The sequence below is a fragment of the Pyrgilauda ruficollis genome, unplaced genomic scaffold (assembly GCF_017590135.1).
Source record: "Pyrgilauda ruficollis isolate IOZ18807 unplaced genomic scaffold, ASM1759013v1 scaffold34, whole genome shotgun sequence".
Classification (NCBI taxonomy): Eukaryota; Metazoa; Chordata; class Aves; order Passeriformes; family Passeridae; genus Pyrgilauda; species Pyrgilauda ruficollis.
The window spans coordinates 2,188,472-2,203,372 of NW_024524822.1; the positions used below are offsets into that span (position 1 = coordinate 2,188,472).

General features: G+C 49.0%; 1 protein-coding gene across 1 annotated transcript in view; it reads left to right on the forward strand.

Annotated features, from left to right (window-relative positions):
* CACNA1B (calcium voltage-gated channel subunit alpha1 B) overlaps positions 1-14,901 on the forward strand; it is a 281,498-nt gene that overhangs the window by 191,151 nt on the left and 75,446 nt on the right. Inside the window, exon 18 of the mRNA XM_041475194.1 lies at positions 13-119. Within this exon, the coding sequence (XP_041331128.1) occupies positions 13-119 (107 nt within the window). The remainder of the gene's footprint in view (positions 1-12; positions 120-14,901) is intronic.

Consider the following 14,901-nt stretch of genomic DNA (forward strand, 5'->3'; position numbering starts at 1 on the left):
TTTGTGCCCCAGGACGAGGAGGAGATGGAGGAAGCCACCAACCAGAAGCTGGCCCTGCAGAAGGCCAAGGAGGTGGCCGAAGTGAGCCCCATGTCAGCAGCCAACATCTCCATAGCTGCGTAAGCACCTTTGATTCCTTGGGACAGCATTCCCATCTGCAGTGTCACTGTCTGTCTGTCTGTCTGTCCAGCTGGAGCATCCCGTGGTCTGGGAGCCCTCCTGCACCACCTCTGGCCAAATACTTCAGTGCTGAGCACTTAATTAGGAGTTTAATGAGGGATTTCTTTCAGTTTGGTGCTCTTTGTAAGGCCTCATCTTTGAATAATTGTGTTTTAGGAGGATTTTTTGTTTTTTTTTTTTTTAAGCTGGCCCAGGACAGATTTCACCAGGTGAAGTGTTAACATCCCACTTTGGATTTTTAATGCGTTATTTCTGTGTGTGCATAGAAATCAATATTTTTTAATAATCTTGAGAATTCAAGTGCAAAGGCATCCTCTTAAATAGCTGAAAAATGTGCTTGAATTCCCTTTCCTTGCTGTTTGAAAGAGCTTGGTGGAATACAATGCTCTGGAGGTAGGAACATCCATTTGGGATTCCCAGGTGCCTGGATGAGGACAAGCACAGGCTCTGGGATACCAAAACCCTTGGAAAGCTTTGCCTTGGGCCCAGCTTTTCCTGGGTCCTTGAGGTGCAGAAATGAGGTGTAGGTGGAAATATTAGTCCAGGTTCCTGTGTTTGGGACATCCCTGGAGATATCCAAGTGTTGGATGGACTTGGAGCAGCCTGGGGTGGTGAGGGTGTCCCTGCAGGGGTTGGAATGGGATTTAAGGTCCTTCCAACCCAAACCATTCCATGACTCTCTTCTGGGATTTCTCACAAGGATTTGCTGAAAAGGTTCCTTGAACTCTTCTGGAATTTCAGCATCAACACCAAAAAGTTTGGTCCTGCATTTTACTGGGAGCTGCTGATGTTTTCCAGACCCCTTTTACAGGGGAGACCTCCAAGGGCTGGAGAAGCTCAAGCATAAAAAAAAAGAAATTTCCTGCCCAATTTATTGGAAAAAACATGAGCTGCAGCCGGATTCCTTCAGTGGAAATCTCTTTTTACTGGGAGTTTAATCCACTTTAGCAAAGACAAAAGGCCAAGTGGAGCCAGTTTGTTATATGTGAAGGAAAAGAATATTATTAATTTGCCTATTTTATTCTTCTTACCATTTTATTTTGTCATTACTGCTGTAATCAGTTCCTATTTATGCTCTGGCTGTTTGATAGTTTTAAATACCATTTTTTCCTTACAATTATTTTCTGGCCAGCCTTGAAAAGAAGTCAAATGAGGATAATTGCTCCTGCTCTTTGATGAATTTCTTGGTTCTGGTATTTGAAAATGCAAGATGATGATGGTGCTTATTTGCTTCTGTTTTAATCAAAGTGTTTTGCATGGGAGGATTTCTTAGAAACCAGCAGAAAAAAATACCAACTCATTTCCATGGACCTAAGGTTGAAATTGCTTAAAATCATCTTTTCCCATCATTTTTCACCAGGTTTTCAGAAGCACAAGGAGATTTTTGTGACAACAGTCCAAAGTGAGGACAAAATTTGTGGATTTTTGCTTATTTTGCCTCAAATTGAGTCTGCCCTGCTCCAACTGTGTGAAAATTCACAGGAGCACAGTGGCAAGGATGGTTTCCACATCTCCTGACCCTGTGACAGCCTGTGACATCTCCTTACCCTGCTGCAGGGCCAGGCTGAGCCTCCCACGGCCACTCACAGAGCTTTGCTTTGGGGACAAAAAGCAGCATTTAGGTCAAGAGGTTGATGCTCAAAGGGATGAGGCCCTGGAGGAGCAGGCAAGGGAGAAGTCAGATTTTGGGAGATGGGAAGAGGGGGTTGGGTGGATTGGTGGCTTGTGACCCGTGAGATTTAATGAATCCATCTCAAAGCAATTTGTTTTATACATAAATCCCAGAATATTCTGAGCTGGGAGAGACCCACAAGGATCAAATCCAGCTCTCAAGTGAAGAACCCATACAGGGATGGAATGTCCATCCTCAGGGAGCTCGAGAGGGGCTTGGCAGCCCCTAAGTCTTGGACAGGGGGTGGTTTGCAACCCCTAAATCTTGCAGGGGGTGGCTTGCAGCCCCTAAATATTGTACAGGGAGGTGGTTTGCAGCCCCTTAATCTTGGACAGGGGGTGGTTTGCAGCCACCATCCCTTGGATGCCCCTCTCCAGAACAGTAGGGCTGATTTAGGAACCTTTTGGCACCCAAATCCACCCCAACACTTCATTTTTCCTGCTCTTATTCCCCACGGTGCTCTGAGGGTGGAGCAGATGTTGTGACCATGGCAAGTCCTGGCAGATCAGATCCAGAGCTGGACATGCCAAAAGTGCTGGGTGTTCTTAAAAATGGGATTTTTGAGAAATGGAAATATCACCAGAACCCAAAACTCGGGTATAAAGAACTGAGAATCCAATCCCTGTAGGACTCAGTGAGCAAGGCCTGGGAAAACTGGGATTGAGCTCCTGCAAAGGTGGCTCTACCCAATCAATTTCTGTTTGTACTTTCCCCTAAGGATTTTTTTTTGTTTTAGTTTTGTAGTTTAATATTATTTTCCCAACCTGTGAAAATGGATTTCTATAACAGCAGGCATCGATGGCATGGATGGATGTTCTGAAAACATTGATATTTTCCCTGCCTGCATCAGTCCCAACAGGTGGTGGCAGAGAACACCATGACTTGGATTTTCTTGATCACGATGTTCATGTTCCCAGTGTCCCCACAGAGGTGACAAAGCTGTCCCTGGGCTGAGTCTGGTGAAAAGTCACGTTGGTTGTGCTGTCTCAGGTGCTGTTTTCTCCCTGCCCTTGCCAGTCCTGCTCCCAGCACTGGCTGTGGCTTCCCCAAACCTCCTTACAGCCCTCCCCACGGTGTTGGATCCTCTAACTCTGGCATTTTTCCCGTGCAAATTCAGGGTGACCTGTACCTGAAGAGGCATTTTTTGCAGTCTGTGACTTACGAGGTTTGGGTTTTTTTAAATTCCATGAGGTAATGGATTACAGTTGCAGCCAGATCCAAGGGAATCATTTAATCACTGCCCCAGCCTCCCCTCCTAACCAAGCTCCATCAAATTTGCACATCCAGTGCCTTGGAATTGTCCTCTTGTCCCCCTCCTCTGCTCTGAGCTCCATTTATTGTGCTGGTTACTGAACATCATTTCCTCAGCATAAGGGAGCAGTTGTTATCCAGTGTTATCCAGGCTCTGAAGAGGCACCTTCACCTTCCCTCCTGGAACTGGATGCTGGGGGAGCTGGGAATTGCTTTGTGATTGATGGACACCAGGGATCTCCTTTAATAACAGGCTCATCATTGCACTGCTGGGGAGGGATCGTTCATCATCTGCCTCCCAACATCCTGCATTGCTTTGGAGCTCCAGAAATTTCTTCCTCCACCAGAGGGATTCACCTGAGCAGATTCGTCTGGCCACAGTTGGTTTTTCACCTGGTGAACTCTGTCCTGCAGGATTTATTTTGTGGTTTCTCTGGATGAAAAGCGAGGCTGGTGTGGAGCTGCTGCTTCATCCAGCCCCCAGCATTTCTCTGCTCCACCACAGGGACCTGGGCAGATTTGTCTGGCCACAGTTCCTTTTTCACCTGGTGAACTCTAGCCTGAAGGATTTATTTAGGATGAAAAGCGAGGGTGGTGCGTTGGTTCTGTCACTTTGCAATGTTTGGCTGAACACAGGAGATGGGTTTGATTCGAGCCCATTGTTTCACTCTTATTTTTTTGTGATTTTTTTTTTTGTTTTTTGTTTGTTTTTCGTTTAGCATTTTCCTTGCTTTGTTGTTTCTGGAGGTGAGTTCTGGGTTTCTTCAGCCCCTCTGTGTCGTTTGCCCTGCTTAGCTTCTGCACCTGAGGGACTTCACAGAGCCAGGGGTCTTTAGGGCAAACCATTGGTGCAGCTTCCTTGGCAGCCAGACCAGGGACAAGGGGACAATTCCAAGGCACTGGATGTCCAAAGCACTTTTTGGTGCCGCTGCCAATGGAAGGAAGAGCCCTCAGGCTCATCCCTGTGGGTCACACAAAGACCCCAAGGCAAACTTGGGGTTTTTTCCTGCTTTTGCCTGGCCTGATACCTGAACTCCCTGTGTTTGGGTTCCTCCTCTGCCCTTCCTGTCCCAGCCAGAGCTGCACCAATGGTCCGTACAAAAGGGGCTGCCACGAGCACACCCTGCCCCAGGCAGGGCACGACCTGGGGCTCACCTGCCACCCACAGCATTCCCCAGTGCCCTCCCCTCAGCTTTTCTTGGGGAAAGCCTTAAAATAGCAATTTTTCAGCACCCTTAAATTTGTAGGAGCCTGCCAGGTAGTCAGCCACACTTGGAGGAACTTGTTGCACTCTGTGATTTATGAAGTTTGGGGTTTTATTAATTCCATGAGGTAATGGATTAGAGTTGTAGCCAGATCCAAGGGAATCATTTAATCATGAGTGTGAGGTGTGAGTTGTGGGTGGGAGGAGAACCTGGGTGGTGGATGAAAGGTGGTGGGCAGTGGAAGAGACAGCTCCTGGATGTGGACACCAGACCTAAGCACAGTTTGTCACATTGCCCACTGCTGTTTCAGAGTTATCTGTGCTTCCCAGGACACCTTTCCAGCCTCCAAGGATCTCCTGCTGTCTCCAGGACTGGTTTCTGCTGGTCCCTCTGGGGTTGTTCACAGAATAGGTGCTGCAATTGCAGTCCCACAGGGGGACAATGCCTACCAGTGTGAGCAAGGCAGAAAAGCCCCAGAGGTGGCACCTCTGTCACTTCACCCTGACCCCTCTGGCCCTTTTGTACAGGTCTGGGGATGCAGGGAGGGGGGAACTGCTCTGTTTCTCCAGGTTTTCCATCTCGGAGGTTCCATGTTTTCCTTCTGTCTCGGGAGTACCATGGCTGATTTCCACGTCTCTGTTGGGCTGTGGGGACCCAACAGGACCCAGCAAGAAGCTGCCTGAACACCCAGCCCGTGCCCTGTGCTCTGCTGGGGGGTGTAGATTAGAAGAGGTGTTCTTTTCCTCTTGCTGGTTGTGATTACTTCCCTCTCCTCCTCCCCTGGAGTGTGTCAGTGTGTGAGGTTCTGATTTCTCCTGTGGGTTTTCCTCTCTGTCCTCCCTGTCGCTGTCACCCACAGCCACTCTCTGGGCTCTGTCCCTCCTTCCTGGTAAGTAGCATCTGGTGAAAATCAACTCCTGCTGTTGTTTTGTCCTGGAAAAGGAGGCTGGGCTGGCTCTGTGGTTTCACACACGGCAGTTCCAGGCAAATTTATGGTTTGAAAAAGGCAGATCCAGCTACGGGAGCTGAGCAGTGAGCCTGGAGGGCTGCAGGACTTGTGTCACATTCCCTGCACAGGTGACAAGGACAGAGCGTGGCCTTCAACCTGCCCAGCACCAAAAGAGGCAGGGAGACACACAGAGGTTCATCCCAGCCTCCCACTGAGGGATGTTCCTCTGCTTTCAACAATTTTCAACAATTAAACCCAAAATCTCCACACGTACTGCACGGTGCTGACTCCCAGGTGAATCAGGGCAGCATTCTCCTCCATCCCAAGTTCTCCCAAAGGAATTTCTTGGTTATGCCCTGCACTCAGGGGCTTGTTCCCTGCAGGATTTTGTTGCCAAAGAGTAAAAAGGTCGCCAGCTTGAACAATCTGGAAATAATTTCCTTGGCCAGCATGCAGGACATGCCACCCCCACTCTGCCTCTGCTCCTGTTTCATTTGGCACCAAACAAATACAGAAATCCTGGGGTTTAGGTAAAATACTTCACCTGGCTGCTCAGCAGATTATTTGCTTCAAGCAAAACTTTTATGATGCCTTCCATAATTTTTCTTATATTCACTCCAGGTTTCTGAACCTCTGGATTTTGTGTTATATTGAGTATCTGAGCCAACGTTTCTGTTTAGAACAATCCATTAATTTTAATAAATGTATATTTAAAATTCTACTTCTATGATACCCAAAGAACATTAGATTTTTAACTGGGCCTTCTTGTTGGCTAGAATTGATTGTTAACAGATTTAAACACTCGTGAAAGGAGAAGGAAAAATGCTACAACTGAAAAGGCAAATCAGGAGGTGAAGGGATTTTATTTTCAGTCTTGGGGAGGGTTTTTGGAACCCTGTAGATTGATAAAAATGATCATTAGAGCTAGGAAAAAAACTAATGCCTTAAGCCAGAATCAATCAGGATATTTAGAATCTTGGTTTTTCTGTGGATTCCCTGCCTTTTCTGTGTGATTCAGTGATTTCCATACTTGGAACCCCCCACATAAGTGGTGTGGAGGAGATGGAGGAGAACCTACAAAATTCCTTGAGCTGCAGGAAGCTCCTTTCACCCCTGGGCCCTGCCCCACTGAAGCTGCAGCAGAGCTGAGGTTTTTAGGCCCAGTGACCCAATTCTGGGCAGTCTGAGCCAGGCCCATCCCAATCCCTGTCCGAGGAGAGAGGTAGGTGCCTCCAAAGAGCCCATCTGAGGCAGGGACTGAGGAGAAGTTGTGTGGCACCAGCTGCTGGAGCTCAGGTGGATTTTGGAGCCTGGGGGCTTCTCTCCAACCCTTGCTCCATGCTAAAGCTTCCTCCTGGTGCCAAGAGCAGGAATTAGCATCCTGCTCCTCTTGGAAACGAGGATCTGCAGGACAATCCCCCCGTGGCTGCAGCCAGAGCCCCCGGGGTCGCAGAGGTGGCTCCTGCAGGACTTTGGCGGTGTGAGTACCAGGGAGCCGCGGAGCCCCGCCGTCACCGCGTGCCTCTTGGTCACCTTTTCCTTTTGGCTCCCTTTTGGACTCTTTGGTTGTGTCCCCGTTCTCCAGAGGGTGGTGTGTCCATGGCTTCCACAATCCTGGAGCTTGCCCAGTCTCCTCCCTGTCTGCATCTGACAGGACACGGCCTGTACGAGTCTCCTCCTGATGTCTTTTATGGTTTCTCAGCTCGTTTGGTTTGGTTTGATTTTTTTTGTTTTGTTTTGGTTTTGGTTGGTTTTTTTTTTTGTTTGTTTTTTGGCTTTTTCTTTTCTCACTTTTTGTTTTCTTTGTTTGTTTTGTTTTTTTGCATGTGCAGTTTTGTAAAGCAAACTCGAGGTACTGTATCTCGCAGCTCGTCAGTCTCCAGCGTAAATTCACCGTGAGTTGCTCTCTGTTACGATATTCACTACGTGGATTTCTCATTTAGAGCTCTATCAGCCTTCCCCTTCTCCTGTGCCTTCACTCTCCCTGTGTTCTTTTTCCCCAAAAAATCATTCCCGTCATTGTGGAAAGCCTCCAGACCAACATCCAGGGAAAGGACTGGAAGGTGTCATTGTCATTTGATGTTTGTGATTTGTGAGCAACTCTTGTGTTCCATACATTGACTGTGACTTCCCCCTCCACCTTCCTTCCTCCATTTTTCTCCCTTAATTCCTTTCCATCATTTCTCCTGAACTATTTTCCTCTCTTCTGTCCCCCTCGTTTGATGGTTTGTCTTGTTCTCACTTGTATTTCTTTCTGTTCTCTGTGTTTATTCTGTGCTGGGCTGTTGGCTTTGATGTTCCACCAGTGTTTGCACTCTGGGTTCTGTGGGAGAACCAGGAGAGCTCTCTTGGAGGGAAAACTGGAGGAGGACTTCAAAAGAGTTCTGGAAAGGGGGTCCAACTGAGACAAAATTGGAAAACTCTTGAAAAGCTGATTATATCTTTGCTCTCTGACCTTCTTGAGCTGGAGCTTAAAGCGACAGATTTTGTCCTAATGAGGCTCTTGGCAACTCCTCTGGAGCTGGAGTTGAGCAAACACAGTGGAAAATTCTCTCTCACTCCATCTGCTTCCTCCCAATCCAATCCTGCTGGCTGTGCTGTGGGTCAGGGTGTGCTTTGACACCAACAGGTTGGTAAAAACATCATTACTGCTGCTGACTAACCCCAAAAACTCCTCATCAGCTCCTGTCCCACCCCCACGAGTGTCCTTTGGGTTATCCTTTAACTGTGTGACCTTGTCTTTCTTCTTTAATGCTTTTGGAGACTCAAGTAAGTGCAGTTCCAGCCTGGGGGTTTGTCCTGGCCTCACAGCAGGCACCGAGGTACTGTGAAGCCAAGGAGCTTTTCCAGCAGCTTTTCCAGCAGCTTTTCCTCCCTGATATTCCCCTGGGTGTTTTGGGGGCTCCTTGTGCACTGGTGGATCTTGGACAAGTTGGGATTTAAAATATGTTGATGGTTTATGTGAGTTTAACTTCTGTGACCAAGACTGAGCTGTTGTGACTGCCCAAAGTAGGTGTGACCTGTCTGTGCCCAGGTCTGATGGCTCACGGGGTTGGGACAGTGAAAATTAGGGGAAGAAATCAGATTTAGTCATCTTTTGGATAATTTCTTACAATGTATTTCCTGGCTGCTGGGAGTTTCATAGGCAGAAAGGTGCAGAGAAGGCTCAGCTGCACTTTGGGTGCCTCCCACCCTGACAGGGGGGACAGGATGGAGAAAGGGAGGTGCTGGCAGCTGCCTTTGACCCAAAATTCCAATTTTCCCCCACAGAAGTTACCCCAAACTGCTCCCAGTCAATGTTTTCCCAACTAGCCTTTAAAAAAAAAATAAAGGTTTTGTCCTCTTTTCCAAATTTCCAGAGGCAGAGTTGCCTTTTATAAAAGGCTGAAATCAAAGTGCAGGTACCAAAATCCTTTTGGAAGGAGGATCTGGCCACATTTTGAGGCATTTTTCATTGGAGTTTGTTGTTAAATCCCCACCAGAACAGAGACCCTGGAATTTAACTGCTGTGACCAAGGTTGAGCTTTTGTGACCGCCTCAAGTAGGTGTGACCTGTCTGTGCCCAGGTCTGATGGCTCACGGGGTTGGGACAGTGAAAATTAGGGGAAGAAATTAGATTCAGTCATCTTTTGGATCATTTCTTCCAATGTATTTCCTGGCTGCTGGGAGTTTTGAGAGGCAGAAAGGTGCAGAGATGGATGAGCTTTCCAAATTTCCAGAGGCAGAGTTGCCTTTTATAAAAGGCTGAAATCAAAGTGCAGGTACCAAAATCCTTTTGGAAGGAGGATCTGGCCACATTTTGAGGCATTTTTCATTGGAGTTTGTTGTTAAATCCCCACCAGAACAGAGACCCTGGAATTTAACTGCTGTGACCAAGGTTGAGCTTTTGTGACCGCCTCAAGTAGGTGTGACCTGTCTGTGCCCAGGTCTGATGGCTCACGGGGTTGGGACAGTGAAAATTAGGGGAAGAAATTAGATTCAGTCATCTTTTGGATCATTTCTTCCAATGTATTTCCTGGCTGCTGGGAGTTTTGAGAGGCAGAAAGGTGCAGAGATGGATGAGCTGAATGTGCTTTTTCTTTTTCTCAGTGAGTATTAAGGAGCATTTCCCCAAAAACCTCCAGAGAGATAAAGCATTGGGCTTTGTGCACACCAGCCCCAAAGTGAAATATCCCATCATGTTTTCCAAGTGGAAAATGGAAACGTGGAGTTTATAAACCCTGAGTTCATGAACAGAAAAGAGGATTTGAGTGGAAAGGTTTTGTTGTATTTTAACAACAAAACCTTTTATCTGAAACAGCATTTCACTGCCAGTGTGTAATGTGTGGTTATTTTTAACACTGAATTATTATCTTTCCATAGGCTGCTTTCATTCATTATTTACTGCAGCAAAATGTTAAGGATTTCCATGAAGTGTAGCAGTGATTTTAAAGGTTATGGGAACAAAATCTTGAATCATTAAGGAGCACCCTAAGATTAGAATCTGACTAAAAATACACTTCCCTTTCTTTGAACAAACCACACAGTGCTTGCAGGTTTTATTTATACCAATATTAGTCATTGATTCATTAATATGAATTTTATTTGATTCTCCAGGAATTGAGGGTTTTCTTTCCAGCCACAGGCAGGAGTTGTTTGTTGGTGTTTTAACCCAAGGAAAACCAGTGGAGCTGGTACAAGCAGGTGTATCTACAACATTTCCAGCCTGGAGGATCTGGGGATGGAGCAGAGCCTTCAAAGAGTTCCAAATATTCCTGAAAATAGGGATGGGGAGTAAAGCAATGAATTACCAGCAGTGTTTGTGGGATGTTGGCAAGTCAGGGGTGATTTACAGGGCAATTTCCTTAATGGCTTTAGGAGCATTTTAAGCAGCCAGCAGGGTTCAGATAAGCAGTTGGCTTTACGTTCTTTTGTGGAATTTTATGGTTTTTTATGGATTTTTTTTGTGTGAAGTAAATATTTGTTATCACAAATCCTCTTTTTGTTCAGTTAGACAAGTCCTGCCCTGCTCATGCTGTAGCTGGGCTGTGCCTGCCTGATTTGTGCAGAATTCACTGCCCCAAATGAGGGGAGAAGCAGAGGAATTCATTTTTGCCCCGCTGATGTTTTTGCATCGCCTCTAAACCCCTCCTGTTGCTGCATCTCCTCCTGGGCAGGCAGCTGGGCTGAAGCCCTGCTTTGCTTTAAGGGGTGCCACAAATCAGCTCCCAGGCTGTCCCCGTGCCCAGGGAGCACCAGGAGAGGAGGAGCTGCCACAAATCCTGAGCTCAGTGGCTGTGTGGGCTTAAGAGAGAGCCAGGGCTGGATAAATCCAGCTGGACAAGCAGCTGCCACTTCCTGCTGCTGCTCTGGCTCTGGAAGTCCCAGCACTGTCCCCACGGGGCCCATGTGCTCAGGTGCTGTGCCCCCATTCCCCCAGCAGCCCCTGTGCCCTGGCTCTGGCTCCTGGGTGGTGTTTTTGGGATGACAGGGCTTGGGATGCTCCTCACTGCTCTGAAGAGGGAATTGAGCTCACAGGCGCTGCGTTTTCCTGATTGGGTTTTTACTGCACTTCGTAAATATCCTGATTTGCCATTTAAAAATTTTTTTTTTAGTGTTTTCCCCATGGAAAGAGGAATGGCTGTGCAGGCATTGCCTCTGCATCTCCTGCTCTGGAGCTGTTGGTGCCCAGAGCCAGCGGGTGGCTTTGTGCTGGAGATTTTGGCACTCGCCTCCGTGACTTGTGTCAGCGTTAAGGATGCAGCTCATTTCCAGGTGCTGGGCAAGTTCCAGCTTGGAATGTCAGTGCCTGATTTACCCAGGGATCTGAGCTGGGTTGATGTGTGCACTGCCTGGTTCCTGCAGGTTCTCAGGGGTGCAGTTCCCTGGCAGCACCTCTCACTTAGCCCTGAGTGATGGGCAGTGGGAACAGCTCAGAGATCATTTAACAGCTGATTTATGTTCTTGGTGGAACTGAAACACAAGTGCAAAACCCTTCCTGCAGTGGCACAGCTCGTGTCAGAGCTGGGCTGAGGATCAGCCCTGAATCCCAGCTTTCCTCCTCCCCACCTCCAGCTGATTGAGGGGATTTTCTTTCCTTCTTGGCTGGTGTCTTGGTTTGAAAAGACAGGTCCTGAAAGGAAGGCAGGAGCCTCTCTTGAAATGGAAAATAGAAACCTTCTCCCTCTGAATTATTATAATTTTGAGCCAGCTGGGATGGGCTCAGCACAGGCAGCAGGCACAGGCTGTGGCCATGGCAGCTGCCTGATGATTTTCTTGGTGTTTTGCTTTGGGGAGTCACTGCAGGGACACTGAGGCTTCGTGTCCCAACCCTGCTGGTTCCTGCCCCGTGGCAGTGCAGCACAGGGTGGAGCAGGGCGTGCTTGTGCTCCTCCCTCTGCTCTCGGGTTTTAGGTAAACTGGAAGTTTCAGCACAAAGACACTTTTCCAATTAATCATTAAGGCTGATTATCACCTCAGTGCTGCCCAAAGCACAGGACAGAGGCTGGTCCCCACCCCAGGACTTTCACTATGGAGTGAGGAATATTCCCTAAGAACAGAGGTCTTTGTGGCGGCATTCAGGGAGCTCAGCCAGGCACAGAAAATCCCTGCGCTTTCCCTGAGTCTGGCTTTGAAGAGATTTGTAGCCCAGTTGGGCTTAGCAGAGCTAAAACCTGGAGTGTGGCAGAGCAAGGCTCCCACCCACCCCAGAGGATGTGCAGGACACCCAGGGATGCCCATCCCAGGCAGCTCCATCTCTGCTGCCTGTGAGAGCTCTGCAGAGCTTTTCCTGTGGCTTCCCACAGGAAATCCTTGGACAGGGCAGTAGGGCTGGGCAGTCAGAGGCTCTGCACATTCCTTATTCCTTCTCAAACCAAGGAAAGCTGCTGATGAGTGAGAATATTTTATTTTTTCATTGTTTTGAACTAATGAAAGTGGTGAGTGCCCACTGTGATGGGGCTGTTCATCCTTGTGCCAGCTTGGAGGGGGCACTGTCTCAGGAGGAGCCTGTCCCCCTTGAGTGTGGGATTTGGGGTGCTCTAAGCAGGGCCTTCTGCTATTATTTACATTTAGAACTGTGATTTTTATCACTTCTTCTCCTGCTGTGGTGCAAATGGGCGACTCAGCTGCTGGCAAATAAGTCCAGAACTTGGCAGCAGGGCATAGATATTTAATTTTGGTGATCAGCTCTGATTTTGGGACTAAATGAGGTTTTTCACATCTGCCTGGGTGCTCTCATGAGGGCTCTTAGTGAATTTTTTCCTTTTAGCAGCATCAGGCAGCAACAGCCTCGGTAAAGAAGTGATTCCCCAGCAGAGCCCAGCGACACAAAACCCTTCTGACAGCTCCCACTGTGCCACATGAGCATGGCTGGACGTCACCTCCCCGGGGTCTGTGCATGGTGACAGAGCCAGACAGTCCCAATCAGCACCAGAACACGCAGAAGCTGCTTTTTTCCACTGCCAGGGGAGCCCAGAAAATGCGTAAGGAAGCTGTGTTTGCCTCCCCTGTGGGCTCTGCTCCCTCCAGCTGCACAGCTCAGCCTGAGGCGTGGGGAATGGAGGTGTCAGAAAAGGCTGGGAGGAGGAAAATGCCTTTTCTGGTTTTGCTAGAAAAGTTTCATTAACAAAAAATGGGAGCTGAGCCTCCACGAGGTTAAATCCAGAACTCACCTGGCAGCCAGTGAAAAGCAGAGCTTGGCTTGAGGTTTTTAGGAGAAAAAGAAAAAGTTGTCCCTTTGCAACCTTCAAACCCTGGCTGGGTTTGTGGTCGCTTTGAATGTGGTGGTGAGAACCCAGATGCTGTGCTGAAACACCAAAGCATTCAGGCCATGCCAGAGGAGGTGTCCTGGTCACAAGAGGTGACAGAGATGAGCAGGTGTCTCCTGGTGGTCCCATCTCATCTTCATCTTGGGATACTGAGGTGGTGAAGGGTCAGAAGGGGCCACACAAGGAGGGACTGAGGGCTCTGGGATTGTTCAGCTGAGCAGAGTGAGGCCAGAGCTCCCCGGGGCTGCAGCTCCTCCCGAGGGGCAGCTCCCATCTCTGCTCGGGGACAGGGACAGGAGCCAGGGCACGGCTGGGGCTGGGCCAGGGCAGCTCAGGCTGAGATCAGGGCAAGGTTCTTCCCCCAGAGGGTGCTGGCACTGCCCAGGCTCCCCAGGGAATGGACACGGCCCCGAGGCTGCCAGAGCTCCAGGAGCCTTTGGACAGCGCTGCCAGGGATGCCCAGGGTGGGCTTGGTAGGGGGTCTGGGCAGAGACAGGGGCTGGATTGATGATTCTGATGGATCCCTTTCAGCTCAGGATATTTCATGGATCTCTATGTGACTCTCCCACCCTCTGGGCTCTTTTCCTGGTGCACAGGACAGTTTTCCTCTTACTTGTACTTTTCCATTCTCCAGTGATGTGTGACTGGTCCATGCTCACCTGGAAGGATGCTGTGGATTCAGAGCAGTTTTAGACTCTTCCATAAGCCAGCAGGGCAGCACAGCTGGAAAACAACCCCTGGGGCTGGCTGGAAGGGGAAGGGGCTGGTGGCAGGCTCGGATCCTCAGGGACAGGTTTCATTTTCCCTGCTGCTCCTGCTGATCTAACTTCTCTTGCTCACTGCTAATTTTCTCACCCAGATATTTCCAGGTGGGGAGAAAAATGCTGCTAATTTTGGGAAGCTTTGTGGGCTGTTCCAAAGCTCTGGCTGGGGTGTGTGATTTTTGTGTGCTGACGTTTTAATCCTTCAGACTATTCCCGAGGCTTCCACATTTCCAAAACGCAGAATAACTCCTTTCCAGAGGGCTGATCTCATAGTGTGTGGGCAAACTAACACGGATGATCCTGCTGGCTTTCCCTGCGCAGAGTGAGGCCAGAGCTCCCCGGGGCTGCAGCTCCTCCCGAGGGGCAGCTCCCATCTCTGCTCGGGGACAGGGACAGGAGCCAGGGCACGGCTGGGGCTGGGCCAGGGCAGCTCAGGCTGAGATCAGGGCAAGGTTCTTCCCCCAGAGGGTGCTGGCACTGCCCAGGCTCCCCAGGGAATGGACACGGCCCCGAGGCTGCCAGAGCTCCAGGAGCCTTTGGACAGCGCTGCCAGGGATGCCCAGGGTGGGCTTGCTGGGGGCTCTGGGCAGAGACAGGGGCTGGATTGATGATTCTGATGGATCCCTTTCAGCTCAGGATATTTCATGGATCTCTATGTGACTCTCCCACCCTCTGGGCTCTTTTCCTGGTGCACAGGACAGTTTTCCTCTTACTTGTACTTTTCCATTCTCCAGTGATGTGTGACTGGTCCATGCTCACCTGGAAGGATGCTGTGGATTCAGAGCAGTTTTAGACTCTTCCATAAGCCAGCAGGGCAGCACAGCTGGAAAACAACCCCTGGGGCTGGCTGGAAGGGGAAGGGGCTGGTGGCAGGCTCGGATCCTCAGGGACAGGTTTCATTTTCCCTGCTGCTCCTGCTGATCTAACTTCTCTTGCTCACTGCTAATTTTCTCACCCAGATATTTCCAGGTGGGGAGAAAAATGCTGCTAATTTTGGGAAGCTTTGTGGGCTGTTCCAAAGCTCTGGCTGGGGTGTGTGATTTTTGTGTGCTGACGTTTTAATCCTTCAGACTATTCCCGAGGCTTCCACATTTCCAAAACGCAGAATAACTCCTTTCCAGAGGGCTGATCT